The 19,823-nt window shown below is 37.1% G+C and overlaps 1 protein-coding gene across 2 annotated transcripts in view; it reads left to right on the top strand.

Moving 5' to 3' along the window:
- Nucleotides 1–11,001: 11,001 nt before the first annotated feature.
- Nucleotides 11,002–19,823, top strand: part of CASD1 (CAS1 domain containing 1) — a 248,486-nt gene continuing 239,664 nt past the window's right edge. The window contains exons 1-2 of one of the 2 annotated variants that reach the window (XM_053714060.1): nt 11,002–11,122; nt 11,904–12,397. In XM_053714060.1, the coding sequence (XP_053570035.1) occupies nt 11,950–12,397 (448 nt within the window). In that variant the 5' untranslated portion in view covers nt 11,002–11,122; nt 11,904–11,949. The other variant, XM_053714061.1, reaches the window with a different exon arrangement.

Here is a 19,823-nt window from a genome sequence, read left to right on the forward strand (position 1 = left end):
CTTTCAGGATCTCTAAATTGAATTATGTGAGAGAGGCCCAGTGAGGCCCATCTGTTAAATAGTTTATTATTTAAACCAGGAATAAAACAAGGGTTCCTCGTAATAGGTACTGAGTCCGAGATCAAAGGATTATCTTCCAAGCTAGACCGCAGAGACTGCCAGGCTTTGATAACATTCAATATTGTACATTTATTCTTAATCTTACTTGGTATAGCTTTATTAGGACAATGCAATAAGGCACTTAAAGAGAAAGGATAGACTATTTTTTGTTTGACTTCAAGAGAGGCAACATGAGACCCACCCGTAAGCCAATCTATAGCTACCTTTGCCAAACATATTTTGTTATATAAAGAAAATATTGGGAGGGCTAAGCCTCCAAATTTTCTGAGTTGCGCGAGTTTATATAGCGCAATACGTTTTCTTCCCTTACCCCATATAAATGTCCTAATACAACTATCCAACAGTTTGAGATCCATTTTTGTTAACGGGGTAGGAATATTTTGCATGGTATACAACAATTTCGGTAAAATGGTCATCTTGATCAGGTTAATTTTTGCCGTGAGTGATAAAGGTAGGCTAGCCAAGTATCTCAAATCTGCCTTTATTTTACTTAAGAGCGGAAGTTAATTCAGAGTATACCAGTCCAGTGAATTCCTACTCATTTTAATACCTAAGTAAGTTATATAATGTTCTGCCACTTTAAATGGAGGGGTATAGTCTAAATGTGACGATGATCTTAGCCATAATAGATCGGACTTAGTAATATTGATTTTATAACCCGAGAATGACCCGAACTTGTCTATATTCTCTAGGATAGTAGGGATCTCGGATTGTGGATTATTGAGAAAAAGTAGTAAATCATCCGCATATAGAAGTAATTTAAGATACTTGTCTCCTAAATATATCCCTTTTAGATGTGATTTTAACATTGTCGCAATTGGTTCAATTGACAAGTTGAACAAAAGCGGTGAGATTGGGCAGCCTTGCCGAGTACCGGTCATGATAGGAAAGGATTCTGTAAGTGAACCATTCACCATTAACGCTGAAGACGCATTAGCATATAGATCCCGAATGCAATTAAGAAAGTGCCCGCTAAAGCCAAACTGATTCATTGTATAGAATAGGTGGTCCCATGTAATGGAGTCGAACGCCTTTTGAGCGTCGACTGATAAAATAGTTGGGTCATCTTGACCTCTGATATCTTTAAATTGAAAAAAATTAAGAAGCAGGAAGATTTTCTGGATACTAGCCGCCGAATTCCGATGTGCCATAAAGCCGACCTGGTCCGCATGAATCAGAGATCCGAGAATGGATTTAAGTCCAAAATAGCAGTAAATATTTTGTAATCTGAGTTTAGTAGTGATATTGGGCGGTATGAGTCTATTAATTGTGGATCTTTGCCCTTTTTCGGAATCAAAATAATTTTGGATGCTGCAAAATAGTTTGAAGGTACTTTACCATTACATAAATAGTCATTAAATAGATTCACTAGGGGTAAATTTATCGCCTCTCTAAGGATTTTATATAATTCAGCCGGTAATAAATCTGGACCAGCGGCTTTGTCCACTTTAAGTTTATCAATGGCCTGTAATACTACTACACTTGTAATGGGTTGATTTAGTTTGTCAGCCTCCTGTAAGGACAGTATTGGGAGCCAAATTTTTTCCCAAAACATCTCTTTATTTTGCACATCAATCTGCGGGGCAGCATACAATCTTTTAAAAAATTCATGGAAAACTGTTTTTATTATAGCTGGATCGGTTGTTCTTTTCCCATCTAACATTATGGCTTTTATACTTTTGTGTGCCTGATACGCAATTGGCTAACAATTTACCTACCTTATTGCCAAATCTATAAAATCTAGTTCTGTAACGAAGTTCTTGAGTGGCGGTTTTCTGTAAAGAAATGGTTTCCCATTCTTGTTTTGCTTTAATATATTTCTGCCAGTTGGCCTGATTAGGTATCATTATATACGAATTATAGGTATTTCTAAGGTATTTAGATAGCTCCGTTTCCCTTAGGCGCAATTTCCTTCTAAGATTGCATGTATATTTTTTAACTTCTCCCCTGATCACAGCTTTGGCTGATTCCCAAAAAATCTCTGCTTTATGGGTATAAGAGTTGTTTTGTATAGCATATTCGTGCCATATGTCACGGATACGTTTTTTGAATTCCATATTGTTAGCTAGGTAACGAGGAAAAGAATACCCTCTGGCCGGCTCACAGTTATTATTACCCAGCCCGAGTTCCAGTGAAATAGGGGCATGGTCTGAGATAGTAAAGTCTCCTATCTGTGCTTTAACACTATTCCCCAGTAATCTATCTGAACCTAGAAAAAAATCAATGCGGGAAAATGATCTGTGTTGTTAGATTCACACGTGAATGCACGTGTGTTGGGGTACCTGTGTCGCCATACATACCTAATTTTAAGTGCACTACAGAAAGTTTTGAGAATTCTTACTGCTTTTTGTGAAATTTTAAAAGGTTTTAGCTTATTGGTCTGAAGTCTATCAATGTTATTAAAAACCATGTTGAAATCACCCGCCACTACCATATTATAGTTCACATAATTAAACAATTTAACCTTCAGTTTTTCCGAAAATGACTCGTCAATATTATTTGGGCCATACACATTGCAAATAGTATAAATAAGTGGGCCCAACTTTATTTTCAAAATAATGTAGCGTTCTCCCGGATCTAATTCTTGATAAATAATTTGATAATCCAGACTTTTTCTAAATAAAATAGTCACCCCCGTTTACAAGAGGCGCAGGGGGTAAAAATAACTTCCTGCACCCAATTAACTTTCAGTTTTTTGTGTTCTAATTCAGACAGATGCGTTTCCTGCAGGAGGATTAAATCAGCTTTGCATCTGTTAATGTGTGCTAATATTTATTTTAATCGGGCTGGTAATACCTCCCACATTCCACAGGACATGACCCTTAACTTCCCCTTAACTTCGACATTTTAATTTAGAGTGCAAATACGGAGATTATAATAATAGGAAAAAAAAAAAAAGGGGGAAACTATCCCCCGCCTTCCCAGCCAACGTTATTAAAAAGAATCATTGCTTTCCAAAATAGCATCTCAACTTTAGAACAGCTGCGGTATATATAGTTATACTTGAAAAAAACTTAACTTCATCAATGACAAAAACAGATAAAAACAAAAGCAGACACATCAAAGAAAAAAGAAGGAAAAATGGCAGGCCAAGAAAAGCACAGTATCCATCTACCCGTTTCTAGGCTAGTGACCATCATTATATTTATCTGTGAAGGTCTTAGCCTCTTGGGGAGTATTTAACATGATTATTTCATTATCAATAAAAAGCTTAATCTTAGCCGGGTTAATTAGTCTAGCAGAAACGCCTAAATTAATAAGTGTAGTGTAAAATGGTGCCATTGCCTTTCGTTTATTTGCTGTCTGAAAAGAAAAGTCCTGAAACAGTAAAATTCTATTCTGATCTATTTCCAGGTTTTGTATATTTCTATAGGCTCTTAAAATATTGGTTTTATCCTGGAAATTCAGATATTTCACCATAACAGGACGTTTCTGTATTGTATTTTCTGCTGTCTGTCTAAAAGTACCAATCCGGTGGGCTCTTTCTACCTGAATACTCTGGTCTTGTTGATTAATACCAAGAAGCTGTGGCAGCGTTGTGGCTGCAAAATAATTAAGATCTTGGTATATAGCGCTCTCTGGTAAACCAATAATTTTTAAATTATTTTGACGAGATCTGTCCTCTAAATCCTCAATTTTCTCACTAAGTTTACTTATTTTCATACTGTGCTGTTGAGTGCTTTGTTCTAATTTAAACGTAGAATCCTCAATATCAGATATTCTGGTCTCAGCTTCTGACAGCCTTGAAGTAAAGTTTTTCATTTCTGAGGACAGTGTAGTAATCTCCGTTTTAATTAGATCAAATTGTGGTAATAGTAAATAGGCTACTTGTTTTGATATTTCCTCAATATCTGCTTTATTTATGTTTAGGCTGTTTATCTCTGGCCTAGGCTCAGAGCTGGGTTCCAAGCTATTTCTTGGTCTCCTGTCTTTCACTTTCGCAAGCATAGCGTGAGACTTGGGTGATAAAAATGTATCCATAAATTATTACATACATGTGATGAAATTGTGAGAAGAAAAAAAAAGGGGAGAGAAGTGCACATGTAAAGTTAATTTACATTTAATATAAGAAGTGAAGGGGTGTGCCGGGTGCAGAGGGCAATACTAGGGGAAGAACCCCAGGTGTAAATGCTATGACCAGCAAAAGTCTTCTCAGGAACCACTCTTTAAACAGGTTGTACTGTCTCTACAAAAGAATCTATAACTTGGGACCAAGGCCAAACGTATAAATGGATAGCAGGTACGTTAGAATAATGAAACACTCTTAACCAGAATCACCTTAATATACTCCGCTATTCTAGCCAGTATAGTGTTAATTATGTGTTCAGCGCATATCCTAAAAGAGCCTAAATTTTTAGCTGTCCACCTTTACATCCAGTCTCTATCGATTCAGCTTAAAGTGATGGTAAACTCTCCCCTTTTTAAAATCAGATCTGGAATGTAAGCGCTATTTTAGATGGGGTTTTATTCATCATGTGCAATGAAGATGCGCTATAACTTAGTTTTTAATATAGATATGAAATTCAAATACTGCATGCTCCTCCGCCCACTTCAAAAGTAAACTTTTCTGTGAGCTAACAGATTGAATTGTTGTCCAATCAGCGCTCTCCCCATATGGCACTTTTGTTGTAGCTAGAGCATTGATTGGAGAGTAATTCAATCATTTAGCTGACAGGAAAATTGACTTTTGAAGTGGGTGGTGTAACGTGAGGTATTTGAATTTCATATCTATATTAAAAACTAAGTTAAAGCGCATCTTCATTGCACATGATGAATAAAACCCCATCTAAAATAGCGCTTACATTCCAGATCTGATTTTAAAAAGGGGAGAGTTTACCATCACTTTAAAGAGGACTTAGCAGTCCGTATATTTAAGCTTTAAATAGAAAATACTGGTGTATACACACTATCAACAATGACCTGAGCTGTAACAGAACATTCTGTAGACATATATAACCTCAATTGAACACAGGTATAGAAACTTAACAAATCCAGCTATACATGAGAGTCAGATGTATACACGTCACAATTTCTAATAACTATTAATACACTTATCCTTACTATTTTACAAACACTTGTTACTATAAAGTAATTAATATATATACATGGCGAGCCCTGCACAAGTATACTACAGAGTTCTGACTCCTTGCATAAGTATGCAGCAGACGGTAATTGAACTCAATATCTGTGTTTACAGCTCCACTACCTCTTACACTTTCATATATTTAAGGTACAAATATTGCGAGTACGTATTTAGACAAGTTTATACCTTGGACTCTCGTGTGTTAATTATAAAGTGTACTGTGAGGTGATCACACTATACTAACCTATCAATTTTGCCACAAGCTAAATTAGACTTTAGTATAGTCTGATTCATCCCCTTTCATATCTATAAAAATAGAGCAGCAGGGACTTAAATATCTAGTTCTCTTCAACACGTTAATTAATAACCAGAGGGCTTAAACTCTGCATCCTCCAGCAGTACATAATTACATCAAAAGTATAACACATATAGCAAAGGTGCAACATAGTTATAATTACGGAGTCCACAAAGTATATAAACCGATGCGAACACTTGTATTAAATACCAACTGAAGCCAGCTGCTAGAAGCATGGATGTCCTCCAAATGTCAGAGTAATATACCGTGCAGATTGATATTTAGAAAGCTCAAATAGGGATATAGGCATACACCCACTTGTTAATATCCAAATACTTCCGTTGTTTCTTCCTTATTCTTAACCAGAAAAGATCACTAGTACCAAAACTATATCAAGCAGTTAGTCCAGCAATATGGAGTACTTTATAGTATAATCTACGGAGTCACATCAGCAATGATCAGTACCGCAGCCTCTAGTATTTGCAGTGGACAAAAATGCTGAGCAATATCAAGCCACTAATCCAGAAGCCCAGAGCACTAAAGCAAACTGTCAGGTATAGATCAAAAGGGCAGAAACAAAGAGGGTTTATATATATATTTTTTTTTTACTCAGCCCAGCCTCCTCCTCTTCTTACCTTCACCCGGTGATTCCACCGGGACTTACATGTAGAAATCTTCAGACCAACAATATTCGGTCCTGCCACGTGTTAGACTTAGGTACACCGCCAGCCACTCCAGCCAGATGGATCTGACTTAGGATGTCGGAAGCAGCAGCATCTCAGGAAACACATCAAATATTAGGACTTCCCTGGTAACGTTCCGCCTCTCACACGGTGGCTACGTCCCGGGCCGTACAATCTATCCTGTGACCTCCTGCTTTCAGTGTCGTTTGGATATGGCCTCAGCTCCTAACGTGGTTTCAGGTCAAAAGGTGACCGCAACTCGGTCTCTAGCTCCAGAGGAACTTTTCCCAATGCCAGCGGCTGGCCGTAACCACCACTCTATAGGATCCAGGCTGGGTAACAACTTCCACAGCCTAAGGATAGTGGCTTGTCCGCACAATGTTTGGTGCGATATTGGGGTGAGTTTCTCACGGCGCTCCTCCCACTGGAAGTTCCTCTCTCTCTCCCTCTGTCTTTAGGGTTTGTCAAGATGGTTTTAATAGAGTAAATGCTTGGTTACCTATTCAGAATCTCCTATTGAAATGCATGGAAATTAGGGTACCGGGTTTGGTGCCATATTATTTGATCAATATCTTTTAGCTCAGGCTAGATTTAATTTTTATTTATAGAGGGATGCCAAATTAGTATAAAACAAGCCAAATGTGAGTGAGCCAAGATGGTTTTCATAGAGTAAAAGCTTGGTTACTTATTCAGAATCTCCCATAGAAATGCATTGAAATCATGGTACCAGGTTTGGTGCCAAATGACATGATCAATATCATTTGGCTCAGGCTAGATTTAATTTTTTTTATATAGAGGGATACCCAGTTAGTATAAAACAATCCAACTGTGAGCCAAGATGTTTTTAATAGAGTAAAAGATTGGTTACTTATCTAAAATCTCCCATTGAAATGCATGGAAATTAGGGTGCCAAGTTTGATGCCAAATTACATGATCAATATCATTTGGCTCAGGCTAGATTGAATTTTTTTTATATAGGACTCTATATATACCACTCTATAGGATCCAGGCTGGGTAACAACTTCCACAGCCTAAGGATAGTGGCTTGTCCGCACAATGTTTGGTGCGATATTGGGGTGAGTTTCTCACGGCGCTCCTCCCACTGGAAGTTCCTCTCTCTCTCCCTCTGTCTTTAGGGTTTGTCAAGATGGTTTTAATAGAGTAAATGCTTGGTTACTTATTCAAAATCTCCCATTGAAATGCATGGAAATTAGGGTACCAGGTTTGGTGCCATATTATATGATCAATGTCATTTGGCTGAGGCTAATTTTTTTTTTTATAGAGAGATGCTCAATTATTATGAAACAAGCCGAATGTGAGTGTGCCAAGATGGTTTTAATATAGTAAAAGCTTGGTTAATATTCAGAATTTCCCACTGAAATGCATTGATGCTAGGGTGCCAGGATTGATGTCATATTATATGATCAATATAATTTGGCTCATGCTAGATTGAATTTTTTTTATATAGAGGGATGCCCAATTAGCATAAAACAAGCCAAATGTGAGTGAGCCAAGATGGTTTTCATAGAGTAAAAGCTTGGTTACTTATTCAGAATTTCTCAATAGCATGCAACGATGCTAGGGTGCCAGGTTTGGTGCCATATTACTTGATCAATATCATTTGGCTCAGGCTAGATTAAATTTGTTGCTATAGAGAGATGCCCAATTGGTATGAAACAAGCCAAATGTGAGTGAGCCAAGATGGTTTTAATAGAGTAAAAGCTTGGTTACTTATTCAGAATTTCCTATTGAAATGCATTTAAATGATGGTACCAGGTTTGTTGGCATATTATCTGATCAATATCATTTGGCTCAGGTTAGATTTATTTTTTTAGATAGAGGGATACCCAATTAGTATAAAACAAGTCAAATGTGAGTGAGCCAAGATAGTTTTAATAGAGTAAAAGCTAGGTTAGTTATTCCCAACTTCCCATTGAAATGCATGGATGCTAGGTTTGATGCCATATTATATGATCAATATTATTTGGCTCATGCTAGATTTAATTTTTTTTGTTAGAGAGGGATGCCCAATTAGTATAAAACAAGCCAAATGTGAGTAAGCCAAGATGGTTTTAATACAGTAAATTCTTGGTTACTAATTCAGAATCTCCCATTGAAATGCATGGATGCTAGGGTGCCAAGTTTAATGCCATATTATATGATCAATATCATTTGACTCAGGATAGATTTCATTTTTTTATATAGAGGGATGCCCAATTAGCATAAAACAAGCCAAATGTGAGTGTGCCAAGATGATTTTAAACTCATAGTTTTTCTTTATTGGGGAGTTCAAAATCATAAACAGATTATGCATTAGACTTCAAACAACAATAGGCATAACATCATTACATAAGGCATAATCTTAAATTCTCAAAAGGAATCTGAACCTCTATTTTCTGGATTTTCATACAAACATACTATCGTAAAAGAAAAAAAAAGAGAAAAAAAAAAAAGGGAAAAGAAAAAGAGAAAAGAAGAGAAGAGAAAAAAAAAGCAAAGAAAAGAATCTGTCCTGGCTCTCTCCCCTCCGCTTGGGCCCCCCACACCCCTACCTCAAAAAAAATACTGTCTCCAGAGGTCGGGATATCTATCTGATAGGATTAATTGTAAGAATACCGGTGAATTACGGAAATTTTTTGTATCTGTAGCTGGACCTCTCTAGGTCTGCTCAGAATTACCTTGTCCCATTTAGCAAAATATTTTCTTAATTTGTTTTCCTCAAATATTAAAGGATCATATTGTTCTAACAACATTTGATATTGTACATTATTTATAACTGATGCTATACTGGGGGCATTTTTCTCCTTCCATGCTTTTAATACCATCTGTCTGACTAGAAGGATTAGAGTATTGATCAAAGACTTATTATGAATTTTATCCGAGACCAAAAAAAAATTACTAGGGGCTTTAGTGATACCCTATCTGGCAAAAATCTATTCAACCAGTATTCCACTTGTTTCCACAATTTGTTCATTTTTGGACAGGCATAAAATATGTGAAATATGTCAGCAGACGGGAAGCTGCATCTATAACAAGCCATGTCCCCCTTCCATTTATCCATTCTGCTGGGAGTCAAATAGGCCCTATTAAGGAGTTTTAAATGAGATTCTCTAATTGCCATACTACTTGGGAATTTTCTTACCCTTTTAAAGCACTCTTGGAAGTATTCACCGTCCATTTCAGGAAAATCTGATTTCCAAATAAGAAAGAGGTTATTTACCTTCATCTCTGCCTCCTTCAATATTAACAATCTATAAATATATGATATAGAATGATTTCCCTGTGAGAATCTACTAATAATCAGATCTAATGGACCCAGAGTCCAGGGGTCCTCATCCGAAAGTTTCTGACTGTAGTAGAAGTGTCTTATTTGTAAATAAGCAAAAAAGGATCTCTTGTCCAGATGAAAATCTCTGGTTAGGGATTCGAATGTTTTTATATGATATGAAACCGTCAAATGTGAGTGAGCCAAGATAGTTTTAATAGAGTAAAAGCTAGGTTAGTTATTCCCAAGTTCCCATTGAAATGCATGGATGCTAGGGTGCCAAGTTTAATGCCATATTATATGATCAATATCATATGACTCAGGCTAGATTTCATTTTTTTATATAGAGGGATGCCCAATTAGCATAAAACAAGCCAAATGTGAGTGTGCCAAAATGATTTTAATAGAGTAAAACCTTAGTTACTTATTCAAAATCTCCCATTTCAATGTATGGGAATTAGGGTACCAGGCTTATCTAGAATCTCCTATTGAAATGCATTGCAATGATGTTACCAGGTTTGTTGGCATATTATCTGAACAATATCATTTGGCTCAGGCTAGATTATATTTTTTTATATAGAGGGATACCCAATTAGTATAAAACAAGCCAAATGTGAGTGAACCAAGATGGTTTTAATAGAGTAAAAGCTTGGTTACTTATTCAGAAGTTTCCATTGAAATGAATGGAAATTATGGTGCCACATTTGGTGCCAAATTTAATTGTTGTTTAATAAATAATTACTTTCATGAATAAGAAGCTAACCTGAATAGGATGCTGGGTGAATAGTAAGCTAAATTCAATCTTTGAATAAGAAGCTGGCTGAATAAGGAGCTAACTTCAGCATTCAAATAAGAAGCTGGTGGAATAAGAAGCTAACTTCAGCATCATCCCACTGGCGCAGTTGTCTGCTGATCATTTGATGAGGGTCGGGACCGGCACTTACTAGAGCTACCCACCCAAAGGAAACAAAAATGTGATTTAGTTGTTCCTGCTACAGCGGGCGTCTCATTTTTTCCCTCTTACTGGCTTCACTTAAAGGGACACTGAAACCCAATTTTTTTCTTTTGTGATTCAGATAGAGCATGCAATTTTAAACAACTTTCTAATTTACTCCTATTATCAATTTTTCTTAGTTCTCTTGCTTTCTTTATTTGAAAAAGAAGGCATCTAAGCTATTTTTTGGTTCAGACCATGGAAAGCACTTGTTTATTGGTAGGTGAATTTACCCACCAATCAGCAAGAACAACACAGTGTGTTCACCAAAAATGGGCCGGCATCTAAACTTACATTCTTGCCTTTCAAATAAAGATACCAAGAGAATTAAACGAATTTGATAATAGGAATAAATTAGAAAGGTGCTTAAAATTGCATGCTCTATCTGAATCACGATAGAAAACATTTGGGTTCAGTGTCCCTTTAAGCCACCAGGGAATGCTCAGTGAGCCGCACGAGTAACTTTAACCTTATATACTTCAAGTTGTCAAACCTGTTCCAAAAAAAATGTCTCTTCACACTATATAGGCATGAAGCCATACAGCAAACTACTGCTCACCATGACAATTTACCTTTAAAGTTGAAGTGCCTAAGGAGTGGTTGACTTTACAACATAATATAATAGGAGTTGAATGTAAAAGACAACAATTACCCGATCAAGGTCCACATTTACTGAAACCTGGTGAGGAAGCATTGCTGCTCTGAACACACAAAACACTCATTGTAGTGCAAAAAAACACCATTTATGTTATCAAAATGACTTAACTCAAGGAAGAGACACTGGAAAGTATATTGGGAGATCTGCTAAAAATTAGTCTCTGGGTGTGTATGTAATTAAATGGGACAAGTATCTGAGTGTTTTAACTAGCTGGCATCAGTAAAGTAAGTTTAGTGTGTGCTTTGAATTTGTTTTGTTAGTTACTGTGTTTGTGGCTTCATAAGTTATGTTAGTTATTGTGAGTATGGCTTAGTATTAGCTGTTATTTACTGTGTGCATTACTTAGTTCTGTTAGTTATGGTGTGTATGACTTGTTGGTTTATATTAGTTCGTTAAGTTACCTGGTGGATGCTAGTTTGCAACTGTGTGTATAGCTTGGTATTAGTTATGTTAGTTATTGGGGGTATTTGCTTTGGCAGTATCTGTGAGCATGTTGTGTTTTTATTTTTTTGGGGGTAACACATTGGGTGCATTGGCTGCAATAATTATGACACCGAGTGCAGTTCCATGCAACTCTTGTTTACGAAAATGTGCTGATTTGCTTAGTGCAGTAGTAAAATGATAACAGTATTTATTCTGGTGCCCAGTTTCACACCTGTATATGTCTTAATTGTGACACTGGGTCTGGGTGAATCATACTGTGCCCCCCTTTAAGACTTTGCGGTGCCATCGTTGTTATTATACTTATATGAGTCTTCATTGTGTATAAATGTTTCTGTCTCGCTAACTGTATCTGTCTTCTTAGTTGTTCCTGTAGCCCAGTCCCATTGTGCCTGTCACCAAGCTCCCCAATGTCGCACTTGGATCAAAACTTAAACAGCACGGTTTCTTCGGACCATACTACGCTCAAAGACAGCCCGCTATCAGATGAGAGTAAAACTGAAACGAAGCCTCCTTTCCCTGCCTGGGATCCAACACACAAACGGAGAAGAGGAGACCCCGAGGAGGAGCAGCCCCTGCTGCAAGATACAACCGAACAACCCTCTTCCTTTCTTGCAGACCCCTCGCCGCATCCCTCCTCCCCTTCTCCGCCCTCGCAGCCGCAGTGCTGCCCCTCAGCGCCCGGCAGCTCCATAGCACGCTGCTGTCATGGAGGAGCCAAGATGGCGGCCCTGGCCTACAACCTGGGCAAGCGGGAAATTAACCAGCACTTCACCGTGAGAAATGCCAAAGTACTGGCGCTGGGGGCCGTACTACTACTCTCCATATGCCACGCCGTATCCTGGGGTTACTCCCGAGGTGAGTGTGAGCTTCTGGGTTACGGGGCGGTACATCTCCCCTTTCACTGCCGTGCTGTAATCTTATGACAGTGGGAGACAAGTGGCAAAGGCATAAACCACTGTTATTATATCAGGACGTTGTCATATGCTCTGATTGTTTAGTCTAGGCTAGGGAACGTAAGTGATGAGATCTTACACACTGTATTGAATTGGCTTCTTACTTCACTATAAAAGAACCAGATATGTCTCTTGGTATACTACTATTAAGAGATCAATGATAATAAAGTCCTTTATAGCACGATATCTCAGTACTCTGGCTGTAGCGCACGGATACAGAGAGCTGAAATGTCAATACTGTAGCACTGGCGTATTATGTGATACTGAACGGGGACTAGTAGTGAACACACAAGCACCATATCATTAGCAGATGAGGGGGGATGTATATAACAACATTAGTTTAACAGTAACCATGCAATTGCTAGATTTCTACTGTTTCTTTAAATAACTAAAAATAAAAGTGGCATTGGTGATGTTTCTTTCACTAGGCAAAAATCTCTCACATTAGGGGATGTAGCCCATTGTCTTTTTTTTGTTGTTGTAATTACATCTATGTGCCCATAAGCCTATCACTAACGTCTGCCTGCACCATAACAACACGTTGTCAGGATACAGTCAGGTATTTTTTTATTGACAGCTCTGTCTTATGAGAGTGATTACACTGAGTATAAGGTGTAATTATAAGCAGACAGTGCAACAGCTGATATAATAACAATGCAGTAAAGCTAATGTAACAAGAACAATGCTACAGTGATCAAATATTCAATACTTTTTCTCCATCAGGTTTCTATTGCATACAACATTGCATAAAGTAAGCTTTTAATTACAGGTTATAGTACATAACAGGAGTTGGAAAGCTCTCCAGTATTTATTGATCTTAACATTAATTCTGCAGTATACGGAAAGTATGCAGGATAATGAATATTATGATGATGAAATATAACAGACTATACACACATGTTATTTAGCTTATTGTATATTTGTACATTCCTGTTAATAAAATAACTATTTCTTTGTGAGCCAAGTGGAAAACAAACACAAACAGGGACACATGTAAACTGCTTTAGGGTAGTAAAACCAGTTTTGCAAAAGGCTAAGAGACTTGACAGTATAGATTAATAATATATATGAAGCACAAGACTGTGTAATTTATGTTAGATGGACTGTTTTAGAGAACTCAGTCTGACTTTTATTTCTGTCTCACAATTTTTCTTTAAAGAATACTATGGTAAAACTTTATCGGCTTTTGCTCAGAAAGTTTTTTTTTTTTTGTGGATGTGTTCTGTAACATTTGAGTCCTAGTGCTACCATTATTATAAATGTTATAAATATAATTATTGCTGATATCTCAGTAGGAAAATCATCAATATTCAATTGAAGATTTATTGTTTTTGGAACAGTTTAAACTTCAGGTGCAATCATGCTGTTTGGAAGCAGTTTTGTTAACGGTCTAAAGCAGTGCTTGACAAATCTGTTTAAAAATTAGGAGCCAGTAAGAAAATTTAGGAGCCAGGCATATTTTTAGGAGCCAGACCATTAGATTTGTATATAGACATATGGAGAATAACCCAGAAAGTTAGGAGCCAGGGGTAAAATTCTAGGAGCCAGTGGCTACCAGGCTCCTGGGTTTGTCGAGCCCTGGTCTAAAGGACAACTCTGGTATTGGCTTCATATTTTATTCTTATTGGAACTAGAGCATTCTACACACTTATATGAAGTTAAATAGACAAATAGTATTCAGTAGATATAGATTGTTTGTTTTATTTTTAAAAGGAAATCACATCAAATTACAATAGATTACAGATATATCCATTACAGTATTTTAATCAATGGTATATAGTTAGGCTTACCAGAAGTCCCACTTTTACTGGGATTGTCCCGGTTTGGAGGAGCTGTCCCAGTGTCCCACCCAGTTGTTCATTCTGTCCCAGTAGGGTTGCCACCTCCAGGTTTCAAATCATGTGTCCGGGTTTCAGACCGCCTGAAACCCAGACACATTATTCAAAATGACTGGACTGTGGCTCTCCAGCATAGTTGGATGCTGGTACTTTGTTACATACAGCCCTGCTTAGCTTAACGTTTGTGTCCTTCAAAGTTTACATTTAGTAACACAGGCTGAGTGAGCAGCATAGGGTTTTTTTAAATTTTGTAGTTCTTCTTGGTTTATTTTTCTAAGAATTTAACACCCTGATCCCTGGTGACATTGCCAGTAATACACCTTTAGGGGAATCATATGAGTATGACTAGGAAGTACAGACAGGCAGGATTTTTGGCGTGGATCTTGCTTTACTTCATGCAGCATAGCATTTTGGCTATAATCTTCCTGCATTATGGTATAGAGTAGCCTCTTAAACAGCTTTAGCAGGTACGTGTTTCTTTTTTACTTTCATTCAATGTTGTATTTATGCATTATCAGTATTTGGCTCTGTTCCTCAATTAGACATAAAACACATATTACACTGCAGATATTAAATTATGAAATTGATAATTATTAAATTGATAATTATGCTTGATGTTTGGCATTATTTAGAATCTGAGATTTAGATTAAAGTGAAGGTAAACTTAAACGTTTTGTAATAAATAAATCGATATATCAATCCAAATTATTAGGAGTTTCATTCATCAATACTTGTATATTTCAATGTTACCTTAGATAGATTATGTTTTTTGCCTCGAATAGCCTATCCGAAAATCAACCCGTAATTATTATTTTTTTTCTAAACAACGATCACGTTGTTTAAACAGCCAATTGATTCTTTGGCCGTTAGGCGGCCGTCAATTGACGTAAGCATGGATCATTCAATATGCGCATGCGTAGCATTTTGTAGTTTTTGCGGCCAAGCGAGCGCGTCCACGTTTTGCGCATGCGCATTAACAAATTTCTTTGTCAGGCACAGTTGAAAGCAAAGACCGCAATTAACGCATGCGCAATGGTGATAGTGATTTAAGGATGCGCATGCGCGGTGAGTAGATCCTCGATGTGCACGAGCTTACTTGACACGTATAGAGCGGGTGGGACCGCTCTATACGTCACTGCATCTGAAAGCCGGAACTTCTGAATGGGAGGAGAATCGGAAGACAACGGTAAATAAAATGTGGTTTTAAAAGTATATAAATAACAACATTTTTATTAAAAAAAAAATAGCGACTGGATTTGAAAGTATAAAAGGATTAGAAATCAGAATTATGAATGACCAAAATTTACCTTCACTTTAATGATTTATTTGCCATGACAACGTAATGGTGCCTTTTTCACTAGGGGGTGGTGTTATGGTCTATTTAAACTGTGTGATTCACTTGTTTGACTGAGGAAGGGTAGAGTATCCATGAAACATTACACACATAAAAGCTACTACTTTAAAAGGACCGGTAATTGCCACGCCCCCTTGACCATGCTCCTGACCACACCCCCACTGGCACCGCACCAGGTGGTCCCAGTTTCACCTCTAAAAATTATGGTAAGCCTATATATAGTCGAAACTTAAAAATAATCAGTTTTTTTTTTTTATATGCCAAATCTGATATTTTTTTTACCTCGTTTCACATATTTGTGTTCTAAAAGTATATGCAACATCTGTTTTTTATGTAAAAAATTGTTCTTTGTCTCACATTCCATAGACAAGTCAAAAAGTAAAATTTGTAACAGATCCACAAAATGCTGTAAATTGTTTAAACCAGCTATTTACAGATTTTTTTTTGCCTCTCTAGGGAATGTGTTACAAGCACAAATTTAAACAAAAGCAAGAGTTGTTTAGTGTCTTCTAGGGTGTTCTAAAAAGTAAAATTCCTGTTAGGCCTGCATAAGGTTGGACATAAATGCGAAGTTAAAGGGACAGTAAACACCAGAATTTTTGTTGTTTAAAAAGGTAGATAATCCCTTTATTACCCATTTCCCCCAATTTTTCATAACAAACACAGTTATAATAATATACTTTTTACCTCTGTGATTACCTTGTATCTATGGCTCTGCAAACTCCCCCCTTATTTCAGTTATTTTGACAGACTTGCATTTTTAGCCAATCAGTGCTTGCTCCTAGGAGCTTCACGTGCCTGAGCTCAATGTTATCTATATGAAACACATGAACTAACGCCCTCTAGTGGTGAAAAATTGTCAAAATGCTTTCAGATTAGAGGTGGCCTTCAAGGTCTAAGAAATTAGCATATATACCTCCTAGATTTAGCTTTCAACTAAGAATGCCAAGAGAATGAAGCAAAATTGGTAATAAAAGTAAATTGGAAAGTTGTTTAAAATTACATGCCCTATTTAAACAATGAACATTTTTTTTTTTTTAACTTGACTGTCCCTTTAATGTTAGGAAAACACCTGCCTCTTTTTGTATGTCAACGCTGCACCATGTTAGGATTTACTGACAGGAAGAGGAGCTTCAGAAATGTTACTGTCACTTCAATGCTTTAAGTCTTTCTGTCACTTAGAGGTTTTGTCACTGTCCCTCACTTCATCAATAACCTTTGCTATGACTTCTTGCTAATTGGCAGTTTATTTTTAGGGAGGGTTTATAAGATTTGTGTCTTGGATCTTGGATTTTCTACATTTTAACTTTGTCATGGTTACAAAAACAGCAGCAATTATATTTGTAAAGATATTTTTGTATGATAAAAGTTTACCTTACATTTATAATAGTCTATGGAACCTACATTTGTGAGTGTTGCTGATTTCTACTAGAATTCCATAATCATAGAATACTGGTTATGCTAACTTCATTAACGTCTCAAAGTTTTTCATCTTGCTTTGTTGCACAACCTGATAACCATTTTACTAATTTCAGTGTCTGTATTAACTGATCACTTTTTAGTGTGTATATTTGTGATCAGTGTTCTCCCTAGGGCCCACTGGCTCCTGGAATTTTAACCCGGGCTCCAAACTGTGTTATTCTCTGTGTATCTTAGTACAAATACCACTGTGTGGCCCCGAAAAGTATGTCTGGCTCCTAAATTGTCCTACTTACTCCACAACTTTTAATTAGATTTGTAGTGAGTTCTAAAGACTAACATTGAAAACTCCAGTGATAGGGTAATATTGGATTTTTCCCACTGGAGGGGGTTGTTGAATTCTTACAGAATTTGAGGAACAGATTTTCTTTTTTTCCCCTCAGATTGTTTAATGTTAAAGGAGCAGTCTTCTTGAGAATTTTTATTGTTTAAAAAGATAGATAATCCCTTTATTAGTCATACCCTAGTTTTGCATAATCAACACGGTTATATTAATACTTGTTATATCTGTGATTACCATGTATCTAAGCCTCTGCAGACTGCCCCCTTGTTTCAATTCCCTTGAGAGACTTGCATTTTAGCCAATCGGTGCTGACTCATAAATAACTCCATGGGTATGAGCACAATGTTATCTATATGCCACACAAGAACTAGCTCTGTCTAGCTGTGAAAAACTTTCAAAATGCACTGAGATAAGAGACAGCATTCATTTTAGACCTTGTCTCCAGATACTATCCCTCCCGTCCCCTTTGCTGTGCTCACGTTCTACTACTCTCCTCCTCTCTTCTTACTTCCTCACATTCCCGTTTACAGGACTTCTCCAGACTGGCTCCCATCTTGTGGAACACCCTGCCTTGCTCCACAAGACTCTCCCCTAGATTTAACAGCTACAAGCGCTCCCTAAAGACTTTACTATTCAGGGATGCATACAACCTACACTAACCTTGCCTAACTCCATTGCTTTACCCTTGAACCCCTTAGAATGTAAGCCTATGAGCCCAGCTGTTTGTAAATCGCCTTCATGAGAGCCGACTACAACAGTGCAACTCTTCGGCAGGGCCCTCTACCCATCTGATCCCTATAAATGTTATCTTGCATAACGCCTATGTTTATAGCGCTGCAGAATCTGTTGGTGCTCTACAAATACCTGATGATGATGATGATGATGATGATGATGATGATGATGATAATAATAATAATGTGAGCCTACCTAGGTTTAACTTTCAAAAAAGAATACTAAGAGAACAAATTTTTTTTTAATAACAGTAAATTGGAAAGTTGTTTAAAATTGCAAGCCCTTTCTGAATCATGAAAGTTTAATTTTGACTAGACTGTCCCTGTAAGTCTATGTACTGGAGTTTCAATAATTTAAAACTTAATTTTTTTTCTTTCATGATTCCGTTACAGCATGCAATTTTAAGCAACTTTCTAATTTACTCCTATTAACTTTTCTTTGTTATTTTGCTATCTTTATTTGAAAAGCAGAAATGTAAAGCTTAAGAGCTGGCCCGTTTTAGGTTCAGCACCCTGGATAGCGCTTGCTTATTGGTGGCTACAGATAGCCATCAAGCAGCAAGCACTACCCAGTTGCTGAACCACAAATGGGCCGGCTTCTAAGCTTTGCATTCCTGCTATTTAAATAAAGATAGCAAGAGAACTAAGAAAAATTAATAGGAGTAAATTAGAAAGTTGCTTCAAATTGCATTCTCTATCTAAATCAGTGCTTTCCAAACTGTGTGTCGGGACACACTAGTGTGTCGGCAGCAGTGTGTAGGTGTGTCCCTGCTTCAGCACTAATTTTTTAAAATTTAAATTTTTTAAACATTTTTTTTTGGTTTCTGACTTTCTGTCTGCCTGCTACGCATATCACATGGTTGACACGTGATTGATACCTAGGGGGTCACAGATCATCTTAACCTATTGGCGCAGATTAGTGGGAACTGAAACTATTGCCATTGGTGGCTTTGGCGGCACATTGGCTCCTGACTGCACGTGTAGTCTCCTTAATTGGCTTGTGACTGCAAGTGTAGTCAGTGAGTGGGACAGCAGTGTGTTTGCAGCATGGGCAGTAGTCAATCGGACTCACCAAGCTCTGAGGGCGGCAGCTTAAATTCTGAGCAGAAGTCAGTTTTTTGCAACTAGCTCCCAGTAGTGCATTGCTGCTCCTGCTCTTGATATAGGGATAGGAAGGGGAAGCTTAAAAATGTTTAATGATGAAATGCCAGTGTCTTTATCTAATATTCCACCAAATATTCAGAAATTGTGTCCATCCTATCAATCTTATACATCCTATTAAAATAGTAAGTAGCTTTTGGTGAAATTAAACTTTTGTTTAATTCTTGCACATACTTACTTACTGTTACTTGTAAATACATTTTGTTATTATATAATTTATGTATGTGTCCGTATCTCTTAAAACAAGTTAGTTTAACCTCCTGTTTGCCAGTACAACTGAATTACTGTGTCACGAAATGATGTAGGTCTAAAAAGTGTGTCACCAACATGAAAAGTTTGGAAAGCTCTGATCTAAATCATTAAATAACACATTTGGGTTTAGTATCCCTTTAAGGCCACTTAGCTAGGAATGAGCAAGTTGTACAACATGGGGTTGAAAGTATTACAACTTTCTGTTCATCCATAGGAAGTCCCAGAGGTTT

The sequence above is a fragment of the Bombina bombina genome, chromosome 5 (assembly GCF_027579735.1).
Source record: "Bombina bombina isolate aBomBom1 chromosome 5, aBomBom1.pri, whole genome shotgun sequence".
Lineage (NCBI taxonomy): Eukaryota > Metazoa > Chordata > Amphibia > Anura > Bombinatoridae > Bombina > Bombina bombina.